This window comes from Bacillus rossius, chromosome 6, assembly GCF_032445375.1.
Source record: "Bacillus rossius redtenbacheri isolate Brsri chromosome 6, Brsri_v3, whole genome shotgun sequence".
Classification (NCBI taxonomy): domain Eukaryota; kingdom Metazoa; phylum Arthropoda; class Insecta; order Phasmatodea; family Bacillidae; genus Bacillus; species Bacillus rossius.
Window position 1 is genome coordinate 30,565,482 of NC_086334.1, and position 27,588 is coordinate 30,593,069.

A 27,588-nucleotide genomic window follows, 5' to 3' on the forward strand; every position below is an offset into this window, starting at 1 on the left:
ATGTACCACAGCGGCGAGGTCGCGTCGCGTCGCTCGCACGACGTGGCTGACGTCCCGTGAGCGATGCCTGGGTGTTGCCGGGGCATCAGTTAGTGTCCGCCCGCGATCCCTCCCCCCCTAACCCCCTTCCCCGGGGGACGCTCCTCTGCCAATTACAGCGCCGAGCGCATGCCCGGCCATGCCCGCCGCCGTAATTATACCCCCTCCCCGTCCCACCGCGCGGTCCGGCGATGGCGGGCTCCGGCCGGCGGTGCGCTGTCCTCGTCGGGGGATGATGGCCGTCGAGAGAAGCCGAGGTCCCAGGAGCCCCTCCCCTAAACCTCCATCCCCCGCGATTTTAACAAAAGAACAAACTAAAAGCTCTTAAATGTCACCGTGCTCCTAACAGCTTTAAATGTGCTCCGCACGTATCACATTAACTTTTGAGGTTTCCTATTAATTATAGGCTATTAGAAACGGACAAATCTTCAACCTTCCATCAGGGTAAACCCAAGGATGAGAAATATCGAAAGTCAAAAACTGTAAAAGTGCTCTGTGCAATATATATTTTTTTTTGTTTAACTAATTCATTTACTAAAACAGTATTTAAATGTTTTTTTTTTAAATTGGCATTTCAACGAATATGGTATGGATAAACTTGATGTGGGAGTGTTGGCAAACTCATGTGATGTTTTGCAATCAATTTTTTGTGCTAGTTTTGTCGGGAAAAATTTTTTTTAATGATATTAGGTATATAGTTAAGAGATATAGATATGGCTATGTAGAGAGATATAGTGATATAAAGAGATAAAGAAGTGGAAATATATGTAGATAGAGGTAGCCAGGGAGATAGAGAATTAGAGAGGGAGAGAAAGAAAGATGCTGTAAATGTGTATACCTTCTTCAAACAAATTAAAGAAAGAATTGAGGCATTTCAACTTATGCCGGCAATTAGCTAGTGTCAAATATTTGTAATGTGGTTCGAAAACACGATTTTTCACTGACATTCTTTCACTCCTGTTTGTGAATTTATTTCATGGTTACAGACCTCCAATACCCTTAAAAGAGTCTATTCAACATTGAATTTTTGTTGAACTATCACTTTAAATTCTAAATAGTGACTACTCAGAATCAGAAGATCTGAATGCAAATCATTTGAAACCTCTACTTCAGGATTAGTTGAATAGTTATAATCATTTGCAAACAAAATTCATAATCCAGCCGCTGATTTTCAGTTTAATTCACTGATGTTTCATCCAAAAGAAGCTTGTTAACTAAAGTTATAGTTAGTCATTTCACTGAGTGCATATTACTTACTGAGATGTAGAGCTTATTTCGTCGCGCAAGAGAGGAATACAAAAATAGCAAGGCTGGAAAATTACACACACGCACACACGCATATATATATATATATATATATATATATATATATATATAATGGTTTGTGGTTGCCACGTACGTTAATATGTGAAACTTCACAGACATAATGAAATAAACTGTAGGGTTGACATGGAAGTGTACAACCTGTCAGTATACAATAGTACATGTGAGTGTACAGGTATGAGAATTTATAAGAATTTACAAAGGTAACCGAGCGTGTCAGTGTGCAGTATGCAAGTAAGGGACGTACGCGAGTGTGTCAGTGTGCAGTGTGCAATAATGTAAGAAGGCCATCGAGCGCCGCTGCGAACACTCCTTCATTTCGGCAAGTAATTATTAATAGCTTGTAATGCGATCCACAAATCGCGTTGCACTCTTAGTCACTTTCCGAGGTTTACCTACATTGTTCCATTACGCTCCGGTGATGTCACCGCTTCGACTTGCGTTCCCGACCGTGAAGACGTTCCACTTGATAAGAAAAAGGGGGGGGGGGGGGGGGGGTTCTTGGCTCGTGTGGAATCCAAGCGACCGGGAGAATTTGTCAATGTCCGACAGTCGCAGCAGAAGACTCCGTGTCCACTGTCGGCGCTTCCCGGCGGACAAGACGTCCTTGTAATTGTGTAACCGCTTCCGAGAACACCAGACGAAACTGCTGATAGAAGTGGGGAAGGAAAAAAAAAAATAAGTCATGCGTCCCAACTATATTCTTGCTGTTCTTTGATAAAGACGGTACTCTCCGCACGAAGGTTATTTATTTTTTATTTGAAATTTTTTTTTTCTCAAGGTAATAATTGGCTGCTATGCCGTCAGCGTCGTGGAAAGCACGCCATCGCAATTTGCGTCGCGGTTCAATTCGCTCGCCGGGTGTGTCAGTGTGCCATCAAGATGTTATCCAGGAGTAATTTAAGACGCGCAAAAAATAATCTTATAATAATTAGGCAGTAAGCCCCGAGGGACACATCAGCAGCCACGGCTTTTAAAAAAAAAATCAGTTCCAGATTCAGCCAACCTGCTAGCTGACATTTTTCTAGAGAAGAAGGGGGGGGGGGGGAGCGTTATGTGAACAAGGGAAGGAAACAAAGCGGGAAATGACAGCAGTTATCCGCGCAAGAGCAAACTCGACGGGAGGGGGGGAAATGTGACGACGCAATGGGCGCGTTATCGCTATTTTAAAGCTTCTGTCCCTGACTTACCGACTTGCAGAACTCGCAGACTGCCATTTTGCGTATGTGCGAATCTGCATGTCCACGCGGTCACTCGAATAACAGCGTGTTCGAAGTTTGGGGAGGCTTCGAGCAGCATGCGCCAAGTCGAACCAAGTAAAAGTAAGAACTGATGAAAAACCGTTCCGTTATGGTTGTAAATAATATTGTAATTATTGGGTATCTGGGACGGTTTCAGCAATAAGTTACAACATTCACGCACAGCGTTGTCATCTACTTGAATTTCAGGACATTTTCATCGTGACTTGTGGGTGACAGCCACTTATACGACATGAATGTTTTCGAATTAGTCCGTAAAACGTTAGGGTAATATCCGTAGCTTCTAGTCATTGTGAAGGCTGTATAGTAAATATGATAATCATCTCACCAATGCTAACAGCAGTGGTCAGAAATCACGGGCTTATCCTGGGGGAGATTTGAGATACATATTTTCTTGTAATTCTGTGAAACAGGTATTTCAGCTTATGCAGTCGCACTTCAAAATAGTAATTTTCAAGGTGTTGAACTAATACAAAATTGGCTTAAAAGAGCATTAAGTGTTGTTATAAATCTTTAGCGGAGATAGTTCTCCGCCATTAATCACAATCCAGCGAAATTTAATTCATGTTCTGTTACAGTCAAAATAGGGGAAAAAATAAATTATCCTGTCTTAATATGTTAACTATAGTTAGATGTATTTCAGGCTAAGTTCAAGGAAGGGTTTATACGATTGTGGACATATATGACTTCCAGAAAGTCAGGGGTCGTACGTCTCCTTAATATCCTTTAAAAGTCCTTTAATTTTTAAAAATTAAATTAGGGCCTTAAATTCCTTTGATTTCACTAAGTAGCCTTAAAATCTCCTTAGTAAAGACTGATAGCGGGAAATGAACGGATAAATACGGGTAATTTAATGTTCTTATGTTTCCGACTTGGCAGCAAACAACACTTACGAATTACAGTTGGTGAATTTCTGTCCACAAAAATAAATTTTACGTATAAAAACATTTTGAATTCTTTTTCGTATTTTGTATCTCACCTTAAAAATAAGAAAGCTCGTTTTAATGCTTATTTTTAACTCTTGAAGTAAAAGTAATTAGTGATCAAAGTAAATGTTATTGCTACAAATTTCAGATAGAAACTGTGTTCGGGTTAGCTGTGTGTTCCAGAGATAGTAATTATGGAAAATAGGGCCTTATCTTTATGAACCAACAAAAATAATTTTTTTTTTTCGTTAACTATTTAGCATCGTTATTTTCTTGAGAGATTTGTGATAATTGTAATTTGTTTTCTACCTCTTGATGGCGGCGAAGGCGATGACGTAAAGTTGTCTTTAAAACTCCTTAATTTTTGATTGCTCAAGTCCAAGAGGGTTCGAACCATGAAAGTGAATCGGGATATATATTCCCTGGAACCCACTAGCATCAACGCGCGCGAGCTGAGGTTGCCACGTCGTCCCGTTTACGACCGGCCTCGTATGCATGGTGAGGGGGGGATTTTAGAGGGTGGGGGAGATTTCGGCAGAATAGTCCACAAACAACAGCAACAACCCTCCCCCCCCCCCCCTCCGCTTTCCCATCTTACGACGTTGAGCTTTAGCGGCACGCTTTAGTCGTATTTCATCGCGCGTGAATGCCGAATGCTGCTCTATTTTGTGTCTCTTTTTCTTTCATCGACGGTTGAACAGGTATTTTTTGGTTCGAAACACGTCTTAGTAATCATCGGGTCGTTACGACTCGAATTGGTCTCTTAGATGCTAGAGAGAAGAAATGGACAAAAACTAACTATAATGACATCATTCTTCACAAAACATGTATTGAGGGAAACAAATATTCTGACAAAAATTATTACTTGACTGAGGAACCATGTATCTCGAAGAAACGTTAGACTATAGTTTTTTGTAGCTACACAATCTTACTAGCGTAGTTTTCCAACTGGTTGTACCGATCATTTTGTGCAAATCTATAGTAATGCTACCGTCATTTTTTTCCTAACTATATCCAAGGGCCACCTGGGTGAGTGATAATAGCTCATCACAATAATGTTTATGGAGTGTGTCTCTATTATCATGCCAAAATGTTGAATCATTGTCGTTTAAGTTTATGTATACGTGCAGTTAATTTCCTAGTAGATTTACGTTAATTAGAAATTTTCTTTTCTGTGATTAAGTATCCTAGTTATTAATTTTATAGACAATTTATAGTCACAGCCGCAAAATGTTTTTCTTGTAGCATGTCGTAAATAAAAAAAAAGGCACGGCCTTTTGTTCCTCCCCTTCCCCTCCCCCGCGGGAAACGGGGCAGTAAGCCATTAAATTGAATCGAATCGAACCCGGCGCAACTTCTCTCCCACCAGAATACGCCCGGAGCCGATGTTACACGCCGCAACCCGCGGTCCGCCCGCGACAGGCTGCGCGGGCCAAGACGTCCAGGAGGCCGTGTCACTCGCCGCGGCGACGCCCAGCGGTCTGCGCCCTCGCGCGGCCCGGCCGCCCGGCGCGGCATCGTGTAACACGCGCCGCGCGCTATCTCTCACCGGGGCGGATCGTTTTTATAAGCCGGGGCGGGAGACTGGGGCAGTGATGAAGGAGGGGGGGGGGGGGGGGCAGGGAAGAGGCTCCTTTCATCCCGACGCTCGAAGTGGGTGTGCAAATGAGGTATAGCCTCTATCACGGGAGGGCAGGCCCTTTGATTTATGTGTTTTTGAAATTAACTCTAAAACATATGACGTATCCGGGCAAAAGGCAATTTATTTCTGTAATTGAGCGTCGGTTGCCGGTTCCTAGGCTGATGATAATTTTGGTCTCTCGCTGATGGTGGCCGGGTTCGGATGAGTGTAATGGGAAAAGAGGGGAGGGGGAGGGGGCAGTTTTCGGGGCGTGACCCGTTGAAAGGCGCGGAGAGCTGCGTTGTCTTCATGAAGGCCGATATCAGATCAATCGGCTCAATTGTAGGCTGTGGCGGCGAGGAGTGGCTGGCCGACTCTTCCTTTCCTTTTGTCCATCCTCCTGCTATCGGCTGCAGTCCCCTTCCCTCTCCCCCCTTGTATTTCAACTCCGCACAACCACCACGACTCATCTGTCAACAAACAATTACCTCGCTTCTCTCTTCCCCCCCCCCCTCCCCCAAATTTCCCCCAACCACTCGCCCTCCTTTCCATGTTTAATTTAATTACGCCCGTTCTCCTGACTACTGAATCACGGCGACTCTCTTCTTTTTTTTTTTTTGTCCTGTGATCATCCCCGCTCGCCAGCGCTTGTTTAGTCCTAATTACGCGCGGCAAGTTTACTATTCCATCTCAATTCGTCCGACGCGAGTTGCTCCAATGACGCGGTGGACTTGTGACTTGGCGGTTGCCATTATTCGCGATACTTTGGCACAAATGTGCGCACGTGGCGAAAGCAGACCTAGTTAACTTACCTTGCAGGAGAATTCGGCTGTAAAAAAAAATTTGAATCTTAAAAACGAATCGTTTTGGTCCGAACTGTACTCACGATTGCTTTGGCACGTTCTGTAAAAATTTACGACTGTGTTTTGATGAATGGAACCTGATTGCGTTGGACACGTGGAATTGTTCTTGCTGTATTTCAACACGTGTTGAATGCGAATGCCCTCCGGACATGTGTCGGGTCTAATGTGGTTGGTTGCCTCATTCGAAGATACATATTTTTTACAGCGTTAATAAATGGAAGGCGCTCTTTTATTTTACTCTCATATTGCTTAAGCGAAGAGTTAGAGAGTTTTTTTTTACTTCTCTTCGTAACCAACACATGCAGTTTCTTCGTTATGGAGTCTTGGTTTTAATAATTTTACTAAAAACTTAACGCCTGCATTAAATATTCAAAACATGTGTGATATTTTTTTTTTCAATCTTTTAATCACAACAAAAAGGGAAAGACATTTTGGAAGCGATAATTGTTTGCTCGGAAACACACATTTCTGTAACGTGGGATGATGAAATAATTTTTATCTTCTAATTTAATTTTAGCCTTTTTGAATCAAGTGAATGGAACGTATTATTTTATAAAGAATAAATTTCGATATCCCAGATATAAAGTGCGTCAGAATCAACTCATCTGTTCTTTTTTTTTTTAATTATTTGTAAGGGAAAAAAGGTAGGTTCTGTGAGGTTTAGGCTACGTGAAAATACCTCTCTTTGACCAATGAAAGCAAAAATATTGTTTTAATGTATGTTAACAGTCTTCATCAATAACAAAACCATAAAAACTCTAGTAACTCTCTCTCTCCTCCCATCACACACACACACACACACACACACACACACAAGCACACACTGAAGATACTGTGTTGTGACACTGGAGGAGGAGTAGGTAAGAGTACTTTCGTGTTGTTTGGCATCACATTTATTAATGCCAGCCACGTCATCGGTTATAAATCAAAACTGCTGGAAACGCGAGATCGCGGGTTTTATTGCCGAACCCTTCTTCAAACTACTGTTTTTGTTTGTTAATGATAATAGTCGTAGTTTATGCATGACCTCGCTATATAGTCTGTTTCATGTAACTTGTCTCAAATTTTACAGCTGTCAAAAATAATACCGGTGATCTACGTATTCCTCAGCTCCTGCTGTTCTGTCATGGGTGTTTGTAAACAACTTCACGTGACTGACAGTGTTCATAAAAAAACATGGGGTGTTGTTTTGCAAGTTAGAGTTGGGAAAGGGGTCAACTGGTACTTCTTTCGAGGATTATTAAATGACAGTTTTTTTTTACAGTTGCTCAACTGTAAAGGAACATAATTCTTACTGGTCTAAAAATAATTTATATTTTACCACAGCCTGTCCTTTAGCTTTTACAGCTAGCAACACATTGCGACATACTGTTTCATATTTTAATTCCTTCTTGACAGAAATAAATCATTTTGGCATAATTCAACAGTGCTGGGTTAGTTCAACCAAGAACAGTACATTCACATTTCCACGGAAATATAATGTAACTCATAACGGACGAACGGAAGGGAAAATTGTGGTAAATCACATATCAGAGTAATAAGTTGTGACACTGTCTTGCGCCCTTACAGCGGTAATTTTAATTTGGAACAGAATCAATGTTGGTGAATAAAATTGAATGTCTTTTATATTTCATTTTATTTGATACGTATTCTCAGTTGTTATTAAACGTTTTCGCTATTTTAAAGTGTTCACAAAGACCCTTAATTTTTTTTTTAATTTGTATTGTAAAGCCCCTGATAATTTAGAAATTTCTAGCACTTGAGTTGATCTACATTAGTGCCGAAGGAACGAGATGTCTCGACAGCACTTATTGAAGTCGTGAGGTGATGAATGACGCGTTCTTGAGATTGCAATCTGCTGATATAACAAGATAACGGGGTGGAATTAACGACTCTCTTGGCATTGTGAGGGGAGTTAAGGTAAGGAAGTAATTCATCACGTTATTCTGTAAGTCATGTCCTTAGACAATCAGTGAATAATAAGGGCGTGTTTTAACTATGGCTCTTGTCAATTCCTGTGTATCACTAGTGTATGTATCTAGAGGAAGGTTTGGAAGGTTCCAGGGCTGTGGTGCTGTTTCGTCTCACATGTGTACATCATCTTGCCCACTCGACCCTATATGGATCGTCTGAGGTCAACTAACCGTGCCTCTAGGCTGACAACCCATCATCGTCATGATGGATTGGCAAAGTGGATTCCTGAAAATATTCATTCCTTACAAGTTCACCCACCTTTGTTTCTCTTTTTCTCCCACGCCAGGAGGAGTCCCAACAACCCGGCTTTACTCGAATTATGAGCACTGAGTCGGTAGTTAAGTGGTTCTGGGCTGCTGTAACCTTGGAGGTCCATTCACCTCAAACCTTTGTGCGATGATGTAAAACACTTATCAAACAAATGAAACAATACTGTCAATTTACCTGTGTGTCCAGGTTGTTTCGAAACACGGTTTCGATTCCTTGAGTTTTCCCCAATTTTCCAGATTTTCCCAATCAACGGAAACCCCGAATAAAAAAAGACGAAACACTGAGTTGCTTGAGAGCAATTTGATTTTATTTCTATAAAAATAGCAATAATTCATACAGTATCTGTCTTTAATGTCTGAAATTTTAAAAACAGCAATCCCGGACCATAACAACATCAACAACTTCGAGCAAATTTATTAACTTTCTCAAATGGCCTTTGGGTTTGATGCGGCAGCTCAGTTTTTATAATGGCAATTCGAAAGAGAGATAAAAAAAAAATGCTGTTGTGTGACGCTTCTTTTAATTAGAAACCCACCTCCGAGTAATAAAGCAAAACATTTTTTTAAGTGTTTTCTTCCCAACTCGCCCATTATTATTATTTTTTTAATTCTCTCTCTCCCGACGCTGGGGATGGTAACTCCGACTTCCCCCCACCCCTTCTTCCCATATTTCCCCTCCCCTTCCCAAACGGAGCTCCTTCCCAATAAAGTTCGCTCGCGAGACCGCGCGGGAGGGGAAGCGGGAACGATTATGACATTTCAAGGAAGCCGTAGCAGAGATGATGTCCGTGGGAGCTTTTCTTTTTTTGTGGGGGGGGGGGGGGGAAGTGTTTGGAAACTTCATCGCAGGCGGTAATGGCCAGCTTCGATGTTCGCCCGCGCTGTGGCCGGGGAATTAAAACCATTTCCGAACGTGCCGAGACGATGTTACTGCGGCGGTCCGCGTCAAGAGGGGCCATCTGCCGTCCAACGACCCAACCGGCGCCGCGGGTGACGCGGACCTCCGAGGTTACGAGCGGGCTCCGAACTGCCAGGGCTTCTCGTTTCTTAGTCTCGTGCTCGGGGACTGCTGGGTTCCGAACCCGCGATCCTCGCCACACAAGCGCGATGCTCCCAGCGAACCGCGTCCACCGAGGACCCGTTCAATAATACAGGATGTCCACGATAAGCTAACCTTAGTTTTCCTTACAAAGGTTCAATATGTGAACCTTTGGTTATACGTAGAGACCGGAAAAATTCGCGAATTCATTTCGCGATAGGCTAAAATACAAATAGTTGTACCTCAGTGCTGCCTCTGCTATTGGCTCACAACTCACCTGGATGTCTCTGGGCCAATGAGGAACGCCCGACCAAAGCTTTATCGAATCACAGGATGCTACGTTCGGACGTCTCACAAGACAGCAGCCAATGAGTGGGTGGCATTTGACCGAGTGTACGTAGAACTGTGGAGTTCATCCTAGAGGTCATTGAACCCGCGAATTTTTCCTGTCCCTAGTTATACGGCACGCATTCACACTTTGGTTAACACGGCCGGAGTAATGGAAGTAATTGCTTCTTCAATTCTGTGTCTCAACTCTGGCAGATCATTAGGTCGCGGTGGGACGTAGACACGTTCTTTTACGAAGCCCCAAAAGTAAAAAAATCACATGGCCTTATGTTAGGTGAACGTGGGGGCCAACGAAAAGAGCTCTGTTGTCTCGAATTGCTTATACCATCGGCGGATGTTTTTGCCACATGAGGGATCACAATTATACTTTAGTAAACGAAACGCATTTGAACTGAAACTACAGATTCAGTTTTAGAAAATTGTAGAACATAAAACGCTTTATGCTCAGGAGTCGCCATTTGAGTAGGTGTGGCGGTGCAAGTGAGAAAACAAAAAAGCAGTACTCTCGCATGCTCTTATCTAAACCTGTTTGAGTTACTCTTTAGTCGTGACCTTGAAACAACACTCTACAACGCTGACAGTTGATACTATTAAAATTTATAACTGGGGCATTCTTCTATGGAAATACTGTATTGTGTTATTACTGCGCTACTTAGTGAAGTTAATTTTGTAGGTTTCTAGTTGGTTTCTGGAGGATTGTCCTCGACTGAAATAACTAACGACAGCCAAAATATTACTACATACATATAAAAATATAGATATCAAATGAAATTTTTTATTTTTGCATTCAAAGATCTCTAGTAAAATGTTATTTGAATACACGACTAAAGTGATATAGAGAGTTTGAAGTTTCAATAGTTTACTCAGATCAACTATAGTAATGTTTCATATTTTGCGATAAACACATCCGCCAAAAGATGTATGTATTCAACATTATTAATAGTATACATATGAATTCTGATATTGTTAAAAATCTTGAATTTCAGATTGATCTTATTGGCTTAAAACTTAAAAAAATTAAGAAAGTTACTAAATAGGACCTCTAGTTAGCTAGCTAATTATATAATTGAATTGATATACTCAAAAATGTAAAATTTTTGTTTAAGTAATTACTAGCGTCGGAACATCATTTAACTTAAAATGTCAGCACAGATTCAAATTGGTGGTCAAATAACTATAACTAAAAATTCACAAAAACTTATAACGCGCACACTATAAATATTAACTTCATCTTGAAGTAGTTAGTCATTATTCTTCCATCGCCACTTTACAAAAAAAACCATCGGAGAATCATTGTTGAATCTCAACTAGACACCATTTCGTTGCCAGAGTATGTCTTACACTATCTTCTTACTTCGCAAACTGGACGTAAGTTTATGATATATTGCAGACTGTTGTCGATATCTTCTCGAACTGGAATCTCACAAAGTTCTAACATACTTTATAAAACGCATTAAATAATACTATTGCAATCGAATGTAGCCTAGATAAACAATTCTAATAGAATTAAATTTCATTTTTAAAGAAAAACGTAATAGATTCCAGCGTGACGTAAAATGCAGCACTTGCCCGAGATTGAGGAGTGGAGCGTTCATGTTGGCCCTCTCCTTCTGTCATCCAGCACCCCACTCCCAAAGATTGCACTTTTCGTTACGCTCTGGTGAGTCATTGCCTCGACTTATCGGCTGTAAGGAAGTTTCACTGAAAAGTCGTTTGAAAAAAAAAGTTGTGGAAATGAATAATTTATACGTCATGAAAAAAGTGTATCACAATCTTATGGGGTAATCGTTGGATATAATTAAAATATTTTGACTATTTTTTACACGTATCCATTCACTGATTGTGGATGTTTCGGCCACGTTCCAAATAAAGAAAAGTAACTACCCGGAAGAATACTCGTGGAGTGTTGGCCAGTTGTTCGCTTCGCTCGTGTAGCGAACCTTAACCTCCCTCACCCCCTCTCCGTCATCTACCCTTTTTTCCTCTACCGACTCTTCAAATCCAATTCCCACATCCCATCCCCTTTTATAACCGGATCCCGGAGCTTTTGTGCGCGGGGACCCCCAGAAACGAAGAAACTTAATTCGGAGACGATAATTGGGTTTTCCCAGACACGGAAATAAAAAGCAAATAAATTAGGAGGAAGAGCGGAGCGGGCAGGCGGGGGCCGTTACCTCGGCGAATGGTTGATGTTGCTCGGGCAAAGGGGTTGAGGGCAGGGGTTAAGGGTAGAGTTTACCCAGCCCCAGCCCGCCCGCTACCCTCGTAAAGGCCCGGTACACTCGCTGCCTATGCTGGCCGCCACCGCCGGCCTGTTCGCCGTGTTCCGCGTGAACAGTCGACGGAACGGTCGTTTCAACGGGCATGTGTCGTTTTGCCTAAAGGCGTTTTGCCTAATTTTAGGCAAAACGCCGTTTAGGCAAATCGCCGTTAGGCAAAACGCCGTTAGGAAAAACGCCGTTAGGCAAAACGCCGTTAGGCAAACCGCTGATAGGCAAAACGCCGTTAGGTTAGGTTAGCTGGGGTTATGTTAGGTTAGGTTAGGTTAGGCGAAACGCTGTTAGGCAAATCGCCATTAGCAAAATGCCGTTAGGCAATTCGCCTTTAGGCAAAACGAGGTTTTGTCATCATAGTAACATTTTAGGCAAAACGCCGTTAGGCAAAACGCCGTTAGGCAAATCGCTGTTAGGCAAATCGCCGTTAGGCAAAACGCCTTTAGGCGAAATGACTTTAGGCAAATCGCCGTAACGAATTCATGTTTAGGCAAACCGCCGTTAGGCAAATCGCCTGTTACTCGTTTCAACAGGGTGGGACGGGACGTACAGGGAATTTATTTGAAATCATGGAAATTTCGCAGTGGTATGAATTTTAGGGGAAAAATTTATGCTCCATTCTGCTATCACCAAGACTGTGAAAGCTTTTTTTTTCTTCTTTTTTTCCAATTTGTGGTTACGTGCGTAGTAAAACACATTATAAAACGTCTTATGCTAGGTTATGTTAAATATATAAATAAATAATCGAAGTGACGAGAAAGCTACGAAGATGGTAGAGGTTGTGTTTTCTTTATTGCTTTCATAAAACATCAAAATATGTAAATTATAAAAAAATAGCGACATTTTATATTTTAGCTAATGAAATTTAGGAAAAGTGTTTTTTTTTTTTTTTAATTTGTTGTTATTGTCATTAGTGTTAGAGGCGATCGTTGCAATCCAACATGCGGCGCTCTACGTCTCCGTATACTTAAGTCGCCTGAAATGTTGCAACAATAGTTATCGAAACCAAGCCATCATAATATTTCATTCTCTTCCATTCGAATAACCATAAAATATTTTAATACACATTCAGGTAATTCGTATTCTTTAAATTGTTCTCTCCAATGAGCATAACTCTAATTTCTTGAAAATCCCCATTGGTCCATTTACAAGTTCGGCTGAGACCGATATATTTCGCCTTTCAACTAACTTCAGCGTTGATAATAAACTTCCGCAGTTATTGACATCGTTTGGAACGACAATTTTTGGTGGCTATTTCGCGAGACTCATCTCCAGCGCTTATGGTATAAACTCTTAAGTGTTTTAGCATTTTCTTCTGTCGTGGTATCGTTGTAAGCATCCACTTGTTTCACAGTGGGATAAATTAGAACTGCAACTCCATCAGAAAACTCCCCTGTTCAAGATATTCTGCGACGCTCACATAGCAATGGGATCAGATTGGTAGTTAATTCACTAACTCGCAAATTAATTAACAGATATATGAATTCAGTATCATTTCGTTGGCGCATATTATTGAACCGTATTTCAAAATTAGCAGAAAAATTATTATTTTTTAATTAGAAATTTGAGAACAAAATTAAAAACAAACTGTTTACGTAAAAGTGCCAGTCGATTTTCAAAGGCAGTCAAGTCACTCTCGCATTCACGTGAACGCAAAAATTACCGGCTGTTAACAATAAGTATAAGAAAACCATGTTCCTTCTGGTTGGTTAGGGAAATGGGCGAGGCAAGCTCTTCAAGTTCTGGCTCGTTAAGTATTCATCCGCGAAGGGTCGTTCTTACGGACGAAAGGCGTGTCGGGAGATCTTGACGGATTCGTCGCCGACGAGGCGCGTAAATTATTCACTGCGCAGGTCATAGATTGGTTGCTTTGTGCCCTGGTGGAGGGGTTTGCTGGTGGGCAGGGAGGGGGTAAATTCTTCCAATGACAGCCGCTTGGAACGTGCATTTAAAAGACGAGCTGTCGCCGATCGAGCCGTGATGGTGATAGACGCACACGCCATAAACTAATTATTGACGTAGACCGATCTTTGTCTGTCCAAGACGCCGCGACGTTAGCAGTTACAGTATGTATACTGTATACTGACTTCTAAACGAAGACTCAAAATGAATGAAAAGTTCCTTCGTACAGAATGTGTCACGAAACTTGGCTGAAATTGGATGCTTCGTGAAAGTAGCACAGGTGGTATTCATTTCCCAATGCACTTGTAGAGCGTCGCACGATGGTTGTTTACGACATGAAGTTGTTGGCGAACACAGTTAGACCAGCACTGGATGAAGGCTACGTAGTCATGACGTATACGTATAGTTCCAGATAACTAAATCTCCGTATTGCTGAAATTCAAATTTAAATGATCTTAAGGAAAAATTATAATAATATATTTCAAATCAAATGAATGGAATTACACTATGATTAAATCATGTTCAAATTCAGGCTGTATAAAATGATACGTGCTCATCTAATTATAAATATAATCAACAGAGAGTATTAAATACTCAAATATTTATTGCGGAAGCTATCATGGAATGAAAACTGAAATTCTCTTGAATGATAGTTTTACGTAAAATTTCACATAATTGTGGGAATGCTATGTTAAAAACATTTTTTGTTTGTTTTCTTTGTTTTGCCTACCTTTGCTCTAATAAGATTAAATATATGTTTTATTTAAATATAACTGAAAGCAAAGTCGAGTGTGATTGGGGATGACCCTACTCGTCCTTTTAATTAGTCAGTTACGTTTAGTCTCTTATTAATGCTTGAAAAAATTACTGTTTTTAATACATTTTCCCTCTGTTTTGAATCCTTTATTTAACGTGTTCAAAGCGTCAACAAGAGAAGAGAGAATGTGCTAAAAACATTTCTCGCTAAATGTTTGGCTGTGAGGAATGCAATGAGCAAGTTTGCTAGAAAAGATAAAGACATCCAGAGGTAGTGTTGGTCGTTGTCAAGAAACCTTTTCTTTCCGCCCATATGTCAAGATGGCGGGTGCCACATTAATTATAAATACTGACATAATAGGCCTACTAGCTGGCGATTTATATACCTTGGCATTAGTGGTGGGAGGTCAGTCTGTCTATGGCATCCATGAGGAAGGATCTGTCACCATTTTTTTACTCTCGCCAGGTTAGAACCGAGGACTTCATGTTGTAAGAGCGTTTTTTTAGTTAAATTAATTTTTAAAATATGATCGATTAATTTTTTTATTAATTTCAATTATTTATAAATTGTTAGATAATAATTATGAATTTTCAAGATGGCGGCCATGATGTCATAATTTCAAAATAGCCGAATTTTAAAATTTTTATTATTTATTTTAATTTTTAAAAATATTTTCATTAAAATCGGATAATAATTACGGATATTCAAGATGGCGGCAGTAACAAAATTGCAACGGGTCGACACAATTCAAAATGTCGGCCATAAAATCCGAATTGGCAATGGTTATGACCTAAGCGGCTTAGAGCAGCTTACTTTTAAGACTCTTAAGCCGCTTTTAGAACATTTTGTTTTTATTTCTAAGGCAAAAATCTTTTGAGGTTTTTCGAATTGCAAATTTTTGAATTATTTGTTTGTTTGTTTTTTTTTTGTCCTCGGAATAGGATTAATTTTTATTTTTCTGATTTGTTGAGATTTTTTGGAGGATTCCCCCCCCCCCCCTTAAAATGGGATATTTTGGCGGATTTTGTGAATTGTTTGTAAATTGAGTAATTTTGAGTAATTTTTGGCAAATTCTGAAGGTTATACTCAAAGGTCAAGGTAATCCAAGATGCCCGCCTTGACGTCAGAATCCATATGGCGGAAATTGTCTCCGCCTCCACACCCAGAACATACTACTAACAACAAATGCAGGAGAGGTAAAGTGTTAAATTTACAAAAATAGATCTTAACTATTACTAATGACAAGAAAATGAAGAAAAAAGTCATCATGGCGTGTGAGACCTTATCTTAAACTAGGAAACAGCAACGAAGATAAAAATACAATAACTCCAACTTCGAGAAGGCGAAGACCGAGAGGGCCAAGAAGAAATGTAATGCAAGGCAATATCCTCCTGCCCCATCCCGCGTTATTCTTTTGTTTCCCACCCACGTGACCGTGAGACGTCGTAGCGCCCGCGCGCCCGCGGGGGGTCGACGCGGCGTGAAATTACCAAGCACTTCGCGCTGCTGCAAATTGAAAAATTAATGGGGTTCGACGATCAGGGCGGGTAACGACGACGAGCGCCGAACCGCGCATCGGGGCAAGCGTCCTCTTTCCTTCCGCGCGTTTCCGCTCGCAACTCATCCCGCCGTCACGTGCAATTACCAGGAAGTGCGCGTGCGTTACCCGCCTTCCCTGCTCCCTCTTTCCCCCCTCTCCAGCTCCGCGCCCTTTCCGCTGCGGCCAACCCGCCTTTGTGCGCCGGCGTGTACGCGTCGTTAACACCGCTGCCAGCCGTGAAAAAATACCTGGTAGGGGATGATTATCTCTCGCGAAATAGATTACGAGGCTGTATTTTAAAAACACAGCTTTTACTGTTTCACATCAACTGCTCTCACACGAATCACGGTCATTGGTCATCACCGGAAAAAATTCCGCGTATTCATTTCACGATATGCTAGAATCCAAACAACTGTACCTTTATATTGCTTCTGCGGTTGGCTTACAGTTTATCTGAAGGAATTTGAGCCAATGGAAAACCTTCAACCAAAAAAGTATCGAATCGCAAGCGTCCCAGTTGACACGTGTCACGAGTCAGTAGCCAATGAGCAGGTAGCATTTGCCTGAGTGTGTTGGAGATTGTGGAGTCTATCCTAGAGGTCATCGAAAGCGCGAATTATTCCGGTCCCTAGTCATCGGACACCAGCCGAATTAGGCAGTCACTGCTGCTATATAGTGTGTGTGTGTGTATCATATGTTGAAATCTAGCGGAACTCATATTCCTCTAAATCTTAGTTACGCGGTGTTTTCCTCAATTATAATTGAAATCTTTTTACGACAGCGACATCGTTTGTTTTGTTTGCATAACTATTCCAATTGTAACACTATCAAGACGCTTAGTGTTCAATCTTTATACTTATTATATTGTTTTATACGTGAAAACGCACAGATTTTTTTTCTTTCGCGAATGGCCGTTGGAGTTTTCTAGACATAGCTATAACAGGTTTTTTTTTGTGAATTTATAAATGTTTTATTTGTGGGTCACGTAAAATACATATTGTACATAAAAATTTAAAAATTCGCTGTGAATATAGGTGTATTCACTAAACAGTATCTTATCTTCTAAGTCTGCAGCGCCGAGGGGTCCGGTGCTAAGCAGGCATGTGGATTACCTGCATTTGGAGTGGGAGCTGTCTCGTTTCCAGTCCGTCTTCTTTTCCCACCCAACCTCCCTTCCGGAAAAAAAAAATACGTGAAGAGGGGAGTCAATCGACATCCGTTGAAGGATACCCGGTGAGAAAAAGAAGCGCCCCCCCCCCCCCCCCCCCCCACCTTTCACTCCCGAGAACAAACATCAATTTTCTTTCTCGCCGCAAACGTGTTTTTCTTTTCGGGGCCTTTTTTGTGCGCGCGGCGCGTGAATGCGGAAGGTGTTTGCGCAAGGCGGTCAACTGGAGCGTGAGTCGGCCCGCCTGTGTCCGAGGGTGTCGGAGCGTGTTTCGGGCTCCTGCGCGCAGAGAAGACAACCCCCTCCACTTCCTCTCTTTCAGCCAGGTCTTCTCACCCCTGGGGTTCCCGCCGCGGAGGCTGAGCACATCCTTTCACAGAGACAGGCCCGCGCCCCGGGGAAGGGACTCCGGTGACGCTTCCGGCGCCACGAGGTTTGCTGCTCTCGCGAGCCCAAGCACGAGCGTGGTTGCTGAAGGGCCCTCCTCAGCTCGAGCATACGAGACGGACGCAAAAAAAACAACAGGATTTTTGCCATAAAAATATTATTTATTAACTATTTCAGTCACCTTCAAAGTACTCTCTATTAGATGCGATGCACTTGTCAAGTCTCCCCTCCCCCCCCCCCCATCCCACAGTTTGAAGCATCTCTGGAACTATTCAACTTTGATAACCTCCAGTGTTCCCGTTACGAAGCTGTTTTTACCGCCTCCGCGTCACCAAAACGCCTCCCTTTTAGATTTTTTTTTTTTTTTTTTCATTCTCGGGAACAGGAAGAAGTCGCAATTGCGATAGGTCAGGCGAATACTTAGGGTGTTGGAACGACAGACCACCCCTCAGAGACCAAAAAATAGCAGTTCACTCGTAAGGCCGTGTGTGCGGGGGGCGTTGTCGTGACGAAGGAACTAGTCACATTATCGCCAAAGTTCCGGGCGTTTCCTCTGTACATCCTCTAGAAATCTTCTTAAAACTTCCAAATATTCATCACCTGTAATGACTTGGTCAAAAATTTTGGATCACTTTCAATGCTTTTTTTTTTCAATACCTGGCTAAAATTAAATATAATTTTTAATTTTTTAATCCTGTTTGAGAAGGCAAGGAACAAATTTAGCGGCAACACGTCTCATTTTCAAATTCTCAGTCATTACCCGCCATTGATAAGTAGGCTATGTTTGTATAAGAATTAAGATTGTAGCCTGCGATAACCGTTGTAAATAATCGTTAATTTTAGGTCTATGTGGCGTGAAAAAAAAGGTTCCTCCGTAGTTTCCCCGATATTCAGTTGTTAAAACTGTGATACTTTGTGCCTTTGTTGAGCAGCTCGCCGTATCCTGCAGACACTAAATAACAACTCGCTATTTTTTGTGGCACTATTTAGCCGGTACGCTGCGAGAGAAACTGGGAACTGACCTTTGACCTCGCAAGTTCCCCCCTCCTTCTCCCTGAGATGGCCAGTGTTGCAGCGCGGTGGTGCTCGCAGCCTCCCGGTGTACAATGATGTTTCTCGAGGGCCACCAAGCGGAATAAATCCCCTCTTCATAGTGACGTCCTCTTTCTTCTTAATCCGGTCCTGCAGCTTCCTCAAAGGACGTGCCATCCAATCTGTGTATTCGCTCATCCCCTCCGGGTCATCAATGGACTGGGGCGACCTCATCAAACGTTTGGGGGGTGGGGGGAAATCTTTCAACAGATCCGACGGCTTATTTCCTCCTGTCAATTTTACCCGCGCGACGACGCATCGATTTTCCACTCGCAGAGAGGACCTTCCGTAATGTTCCTTTTTCCGGTTTTCCGTGGGATGAGAGTCCAAGAAATGACTTCTCAACACTTCTTGCCCAGAGCTGTCTCTCTTGATTTGTTTTATTAATATAATATAGTTACACTTGTTCAACATAAATCCCCCAGAAAGTCGATAAAACACACACATTCGACATTTAAAACGTTTGTTACAATGAGAGAACGAAATTTTTTTTATTCGCGAATTTAGTAAGAGATCCAAGACATGAAGCAACCATAAAATTTAATCCATCTTTTTCACGTATTTTGGATACATACTTAAACTATATTATCCCATTGAGCATGTAACAATTATTGAGCTAAGTAACCAAAACGTTTGTAACTAGGCCTGTATGGAAATTTTCAAAAGGATTGCCAGTCCATAGTGCTTGTCCTCTTCTCACCTCTTCGCACTGAATATGGTTCACGCACTCCTGACCAATAAACAATAAGTATCCTAATTATGGATAAGTATATTTGTAATGGCATCTTATCTCTTTTAATAAGTGCTAATTCAACAGAGCTTTCATCAAACAGCAGGATTTTGTTTTACCTGCAAAAACCGTGTCGCATCGTTTAAACACTCGAGTTGTTTATCTATCGAGTTGCCGCTGTTTCTTCACATACCCCAGTTAGATGAATGGCTTTCAAAAGCACCCAGGAAGCGAGGTGTGTGTTCTGGAATGATATAGCGTGTCATTGTTATGTATGCAATAAGGGCGTTCCACATCAATTTGCAGCGACAAAAGGTACAACAGCAGCTCTCATCTCGCCTTGATTGCTAAATATTGTTCTGACAACAGTAGCGTCCGAACGTTCCTCACACCCTCTACAATCGCCTTACCTCTTTAAAGATTGCATAGTAAACTGCTGGGGAGTGTATTCATCCGCCGTACTGGCATAGGTGTGGTCTTATTGCGGATAAATGAGGTCTGTGACTCGTCCAGTGCGTCAAGGTGTGGACGGTATCACTTCCGCGGTTTTTTTTTGCCGGGGGGGGGGAGGGGTTATGGGCTATTATCCCTTATTATCGCCTTCCTTGTAACTCAAGATAGTTATTTAAGTGGCCGATAGGACAAGCTCATGTCAACTTTTCGAAGTAAAAAGTTTCACTGACTCATATTTATGTTACAGTATGATATGAACTTGTATATAACGCACTATGTGTAATGAGCCACACAATATTACACTGCTTGCATTATAACAGTGCGCCCTTTAATTTGTGAATATGCATAATTATTAGTCAGAATGTTGGTTGAATATTGAGTGATAATAGTTTTATTTTAATGATAGTCACATCACGCTTCAACCAAACATTTTTGGGTATTAGAAAAAAGGGGGGGAGGGGGGGGTTGGGGGTTTTAAGCCCATCCGTAATACTCCCAGAAATAAATCCAAAATAAAGTATTTCAAGACATTTGTCTTGTTTTGACAGTCTTTCATTTATGAATTATTGCAGTCGTAGTTTCTCTTTTCTGGATGTATAATTAATTACTGTCTTGTAATTAACGTAACTAACTTGTGGATAAGCATTGTTTCCCACTTTTACCTTGGCTACATAACTTGAATTTTTTTGGTAGATGCCGAAAATTTTGTTTTCTCCTAGTTTTAAGTTATCATGGATTATATTCAGATTTAATAAAAAATCAAAGCTCTAAACAATATTTGTTATACTTTCCTCTAATTGAAACATTTAGAACTCATCAGTAGTTGTTCCAATCACGAAATTAAAGAGCCTAACAATTGTGTCAAATATAATCAGTGGGTGAGTAAAATTACCCATCCAATGAATAGAAACTTTGTCTGAAGAATCAATTTCATATCGCTTCTCCAGTAAGTTGTAAAATAAGACACCTTACAATTAATGAAACGTTCTCACCGCAAGAAAAACTATCGCCAGATCAAAAGTAACAACTTAACTTAGGGATAGTGACTAACTTAATATTGACCAATAAATGATTACGCAATATTATTATTTTAATTTATTTTGAAATATGTTTTAGATTTCAATTTGTAAATTGCACTACTTTGTATTATAATTTTACTCAAGAAAAGGAAAGGTTACAAATTCTGGGAAAGATGAGGGAATGTCTGTGGGCACAATATGTTTTCAAGAGTTCACGGGCCGTTAAAAATCTGCTCAAGATATATCTGAGCGGCACTTCTTAGAAAAGCAGTTCATAGACTACCTATTTTAAAAGCTAGCATTCCGCCCTCCCTTTTTTTTTTTGAGCTACGAAGTTTTTTCTTCTCAAGTAAACACGAAGTGTTCACAATTATTTGGTATGAAGAAAGTCGGCACAAGACGGTGGACTAGCATGCACCAACGACTCATCTGTACATGTTGCAATAAAACAATAGGTCAGCTGCAGGAAAGCCCCACGCGTCATCAGGTGATTTAGACTTCTACACAGAGGCGTGAAGAGGTTGAAAAATAAAAGGGAGGGGGGAGAGATCTCAGATGCCCGGACATCTGAAAGGCCCAGTTTAGTTTAGAAATTTTTTAAATGCATGTCTACTGCCAATGAAATTCATTAGAATCCTTACATGTTATGCTATATGCGCAGGTCACGTTTACAATTTCATATTCGGGGACTTACTTTGGCAAACAAGCGTCACATCTTGAAGTAATTCCTATCACATAAGCCTTGTTTTCTCGCGTGATGAATTCATAATTTTGAAACAAGTACTTCTTGATTAAGTAGTGGTGAAAGAAGCACTGCTAATAACTTCTCGATTCGTACTTGATGAAGTAACGGTATAAGTAGCTGTACTGAACTCTGTTGTTAGTCGTGCATCATGCGGAACAATATTCCCAGCGTAGTTGATTATTTAATTATGTTCTGTAAGCGTCAGCGCCTATTTCAGCCTTCCGGGTTCGTTAGTTGCTATTTCACACGCATCTGTTTCTGTGCTGTTCCTCGCCTCGTGGAAGGAAGCATGATGGCATGCCTCGTGTGCTTATAGGCCTCTGTAACAAATGCATGACGGTTTGAACCAGTGTAAACCTATTGCACGTTCTCGATAGCATGCTTAATGTAATAAAATCTCGTCCGTTAATAGAAAAAAAAATCGTCTGTAATACACAAATTATTCTTTCGAAACATCATTAACATGTGTAAAGTACAGTTGTGAAGTCGGTGACGTATCTGACTGTCAACGTGAGGATACTCTCTTGGCATAGGTTCCAACCTCCGTCAGTACAACCATTACTGTTTTATGTAGACTATTATTGCTAATATTATAAATGATTTTTCAATGTATATTAAAAATAATAAAATACCAATAATCATTTAAAATGTCAATGGAAGTGATGCTTAAATTTAATGACTGAGTTAAAAGATAACCTTTTACGAGTTAACTATGTTATTTATTATGCTAAGTGTTTTTTAATGCTTTACGATAAACTGTATTACTAATTAGTTACTAACGTAAAAAATGTGTGGTTATTACCAAACACTATATTACTTTTCGTATTTTTTAAAAACAAGCTTCTAACTATTGATCACCATAATTTACATAGTTGATTTTTTTAAAACTTAAAATATAATCATGGGCTCGCAATATCAAACTAGATTTACTTTCGTTGGTTAGTTATTCTCTTTTTTTTAAATTAATATTTATTTTCTCCATTATGTAGAAATCATGGTAAAATATTTTCTGAAATTATTTTAAAAAAGATTTCACAAGGTTACAGCCACTTGAAGCTAAATACAATAAGGCACCTTTGTAATTTTGAGCTACATTTTCATGCATTTCCGTCCAAATTCTAATAGGTAATTGATGAAGCATTAAATAAAAGTTGGGAAAACGTAATACTACTTGTTTCCGTGACTATGAATTAATATTAGTACTTAAGAATGTTTACAAGCAACGCTTGTTTGATGCAATGCTTATATGAGGAATATGAATTTCACCCCTATATATTTTTTTTATTTTGGTGTTTGAAGTAAAGGGGATGGGGCCCGGCGTATTTATTGCCCCGGGCCCTTGGTGTCTCTCGACGGCTCTGCTGTCCTACGTCCAGATAGCGCCCTTTCTGTGTATCGATACCGCTTTCGAAGAGTGCAATACAACGAGCAGTTAGCTTGTCACGGGTATTGTGTTCGCGAACGCAGACACGGCAGCGGTTCGCGACCTCACATGAATAATGACAGTGTCGCCGGCAGGGCGCAATGCCTCGGCTGTCGCCGTGGTATCTGCACTGGGCACGGGACCACCCCCCGGGAAGCTTATCAAGCCGCTCTGATGGTTAATGGGCGCCCGGAGGTTAGCGATCATACCGGTAGTTTCCTTATCCAGGTCGTAGCTGAAAGTCATATGGCGTAATGACTATGCCGGCGAAGGATATCAGCGCCCTCCCCCCCCCCTGCTCATTCCTCGTGCGGTGTGTTTCGTAAGCAAAATGTTTTGTACATCACTTCCTTAAGAGATATATATATATATATATATATATATATATATATATATATATATATATATATATATATATATATAAAAGCCAATGGCGTATCCAGCTCAAAACCGTATTTTTGGGGGATTTTTGGAAATTGAACATTTTTCAAGGGAAATGGAGAATACATGGAGCCATACTAATAGAAATCATATACGGAAGAACAAAAAAACAAACATTTTCTTTAATATAGTTGGTGTTAATTTATTTTACTACAACTTCTTGCGCCTTGTTTTCATGTTTTCCCAGTTCGGAAGGGATAAAAAATGGTGAGTTGGGGGGGGGGGGGAAGTTGCCCTCCTTATAACTCCTGAATACGCCCTTGCATGGAGCTGATTTTTCACTCGCGAGGGTCGCTACAGAATGCGACATGGTTCCGAAAAGGCTAAAACCGTGTGGTAAACTGTTCACGGGTTTCGTGGAATATGGCTGTATTTCTTTCCGAAGCTCTCTGTCGACTTTAATTATACTACGGACACCTACTTAGCCCAGTTCGTCGTTCTCCGTCGTCATTGCCTTGTGATCGTATCCGTCTACCCTTCACCGAGGCATGTCACCCTGGCTTATGCAGTGTCTTATGGCGACGGGATTTTTAATAATGCGTACAGCTCAGAACCGAACCACCTGGTAATGACTTCTCTCATACATTGATTATTCGAGTGTTCGGATGAAAATAATTTGTGGTGTTAAGTAGGCCCTAGATGGTAAATGTTTTTGATCAAAAGGTTACGTCAATCGATTGAGTCAAGCATGACTGACCGTCTAGGAACCCGTTTGACTCTTGCGGAACACTACCTTACGTTCCCTCAATGTTTCTCCTAAGAGTTGTCGTCGATTTTGAATGGAGCCTTCTGCTCTTTTCCTAAGGAAATTACTTAAGTATTTTGCGAAGTAGTAGTCATCAGGACCGTAGCTAGGACTTTGTGGGATCCAGTAAAACATTACGTCATTTTTTCTTTAGTAAGTAATATTAATGTTAATAAATAAATAAAACACACATGTCAAGATACGGTAACACATGTGCAAACCGCAGTTACATAATAGACTACTTGAAAACACAGTTGCTGCCACTTCTGTGTGTAAGGCACGTCGGGCTATACGCAGAATATAATTTTCTGCACTATTACAAAAGATTCCTTCGAAAACCAGTTGCAAGAAATAATTCGAATTACTACAAGAAAGATATTGTTACATTTTACAACACACTACTATGGTTGTTGTTGCATTATTTTATATTTTATTGATGCTTCATTCAAGCATAATTTTTTACAATGGAAAATATAATCGAATATTTAATAATTAGACTTTATTTTGTTTTAGTATGATTAGTAATGTGTGCAGTTGATGCTGGAAAGCTATTCAGGAAACGGTTTACAAATATCTTTGTCTATTGGAAGAACTGGGACAGCAAAAAGCATAAATTCTAGGTTAAGAATTCAAACAGTATTACTTGGAACACTATTTTGTTGTGATAAAGTTATTTTCATGTAAAAGAACTTTTTCCAAAAATCTGTAATTTGATGTGAATATTTCTGTTCCACATACAAAACAAATACCGTGTAATGGGGAGAAAATATATTGTTGTAGTCCACTAAGGACTACGAATACTTTCAAAATAATTTATCTGCAATATCTTGATGTAAAATTCTTATTTTCTATCTTGGCTTGTGTTTTCCCCCCTTAAAATCCTGGATGGAAGAAGTCCTAACTCCACAGACATCCCCCCTCCCAGCCCATTTCCCCCCTCCTGTTACGTCCTTGTAGTTGTACAGAGTTCCTTGTCTCGGTAGTCGCAACGAGTACTTTGGTACCTGGAAGTTCACATTTACATCATTTGGTAATACGGAAAATGATTTCAAGCGTAGGGTCTCTAAGATTACGACGAGACTCCGAACCACATGACATTAGACTCATTGTTTCCAGAAAAAATACGTACTATAAGGACATGCGCCAATTCAAACACAGATCTATTTGGATTTTGTTGTGTGTCTCCGTCAACAACGACCTTACTGTCGACGAGCTGAAAGGAACTAGAGGGCGGGGAGCGGGGGAGGACGACGGCGCGGCGGGCAGAGCGGCGCAGGGGAGAGAGTGGCGCGGCGGGCAGAGAGGCGCGGCGGGCAGAGTGGCGCGGCGGGCAGAGCGGCGCAGGGGACAGAGTGGCGCGGCGGGCAGAGTGGCGCGGCGGGCAGAGCGGCGCAGGGGACAGAGTGGCGCGGCGGGCAGAGAGGCGCGGCGGGCAGAGCGGCGCAGGGGACAGAGTGGCGCGGCGGGCTGAGTGGTGCGGCGGGCAGAGAGGCGCGGCGGGCAGAGTGGCGCGGCGGGCAGAGTGGCGCAGGGGACAGAGAGGCGCGGCGGGCAGAGAGGCGCGGCGGGCAGAGTGGCGCGGCGGGCAGAGAGGCGCGGCGGGCAGAGTGGCGCAGGGGACAGAGTGGCGCGGCGGGCAGAGCGGCGCAGGGGACAGTGGCGCGGCGGGCAGAGTGGCGCGGCGGGCAGAGCGGCGCAGGGGACAGAGTGGCGCGGCGGGCAGAGTGGCGCGGCGGGCAGAGTGGCGCGGCGGGCAGAGAGGCGCGGCGGGCAGAGAGGCGCAGGGGACAGAGTGGCGCGGCGGGCAGAGTGGCGCGGCGGGCAGAGAGGCGCGGCGGGCAGAGTGGCGCGGCGGGCAGAGCGGCGCAGGGGACAGAGTGGCGCGGCGGGCAGAGTGGCGCGGCGGGCAGAGAGGCGCGGCGGGCCGAGTGGCGCGGCGGGCAGAGTGGCGCAGGGGACAGAGTGGCGCGGCGGGCAGAGTGGTGCGGCGGGCAGAGTGGCGCGGCGGGCAGAGCGGCGCAGGGGACAGAGTGGCGCGGCGGGCAGAGTGGCGCGGCGGGCAGAGCGGCGCAGGGGACAGAGTGGCGCGGCGGGCAGAGTGGCGCGGCGGGCAGAGCGGCGCAGGGGACAGAGTGGCGCGGCGGGCAGAGTGGCGCAGCGGGCAGAGTGGCGCGGCGGGCAGAGAGGCGCGGCGGGCAGAGTGGCGCAGGGGACAGAGTGGCGCGGCGGGCAGAGCGGCGCAGGGGACAGAGTGGCGCGGCGGGCAGAGAGGCGCGGCGGACAGGCGCAGCCGGGATCCGCGAGGCGGGGCGATCAGCCCACGCCACATCACCTGGGCCGGGAGCGAGCGAGGGTAACAGCGTTCTCCGGGATTATCAACCCGCGAGCGCGCCGTCCGCGGCCATCTCGGGGGCCGCCTCGCACGATTAATAGACCCTCGCCACGAGTGATGGAGGGGTGGAGATGAGTTCTATTTCGGCGCGGCTCGTTAGCCCCGTAAGTGATTGATCTCCCTAAATAATTTGGAAGGGTTGCGTCGGGGCAGCGAGAGCGGGCGAGAGGTGGGAAGACGCCGGTCAGCCTGCTGATTGCTGACCCTCCTCCCGCGCTCGCCCTGCCTCGTAATGTCCCGTCATTAGAATAACGCGGCCACGTTGACGGCGTATCGATCACATCGAGTACGCAAGTCGACCAACCCTCCGCTGGTCTCCAGGGAGTACGCTAGCCGAGTCGATCCTCACCTAGAGTTAATCCCTCCTCTCTTCAATTTTTTTTAAGCCTAACAGCAACTAGCATTCAGAAATTTTAACCTTATTTTTTCTGTCCAGATATCCGTAGGATCCAGCATTTGGAACTTTCTGAAGTCTATATATACCTTGTCGTAGTCTAATGTACGCCAAATTATATCCTCGCAATGATTTAAAGCTGGAGACCATTAATTAATGTCAGATTGTAACTGTGTAAGACAACTTACGGTGTTAGGTCCAGTGTAGTGTCGTTAATCTTGCATGAAATTTGGATAGGGTAAATAACACCAAGAACAATATTGTATTACCCCCTTAAGGGTGACATCTAGTGGATTCGATCACATATTCCCGACTTTCGGTATCCCGGGATCCCGGCCCATTTCCAGTCCCGAAAATTTTGGGATATAAATTTTCCTAACACCGGGATTTTTGTGATGGACAAAAAAAATTGGTATGAAACATCATAAAACAAAAAAAAAATTCCAAACGAATCGCACTCATTTTT

General features: G+C 42.5%; 1 protein-coding gene across 1 annotated transcript; it reads left to right on the forward strand.

Moving 5' to 3' along the window:
• LOC134533415 (PE-PGRS family protein PE_PGRS26-like) lies at positions 1-26,693 on the forward strand. The gene is made up of 3 exons (XM_063370937.1): positions 1-56; positions 17,591-17,712; positions 25,603-26,693. Exons 1-3 carry the CDS (start codon positions 1-3, stop codon positions 26,691-26,693), a joined length of 1,269 nt encoding a protein of 422 aa, XP_063227007.1.
• The last annotated feature ends 895 nt before the right edge of the window (positions 26,694-27,588 follow it).

Coding starts and splice junctions, on each gene's coding strand:
- LOC134533415 (XM_063370937.1), top strand. CDS start 1: ATGTACCACAGCGGCGAGGTCGCGTCGCGTCGCTCGCACGACGTGGCT. Junction 57..17,590: donor CACGACGTGGCTGACGTCCC/GTGAGCGATGCC, acceptor TCCTGCGCGCAG/AGAAGACAACCCCCTCCACT. Junction 17,713..25,602: donor GCCCCGGGGAAGGGACTCCG/GTGACGCTTCCG, acceptor CGCGGCGGGCAG/AGCGGCGCAGGGGAGAGAGT.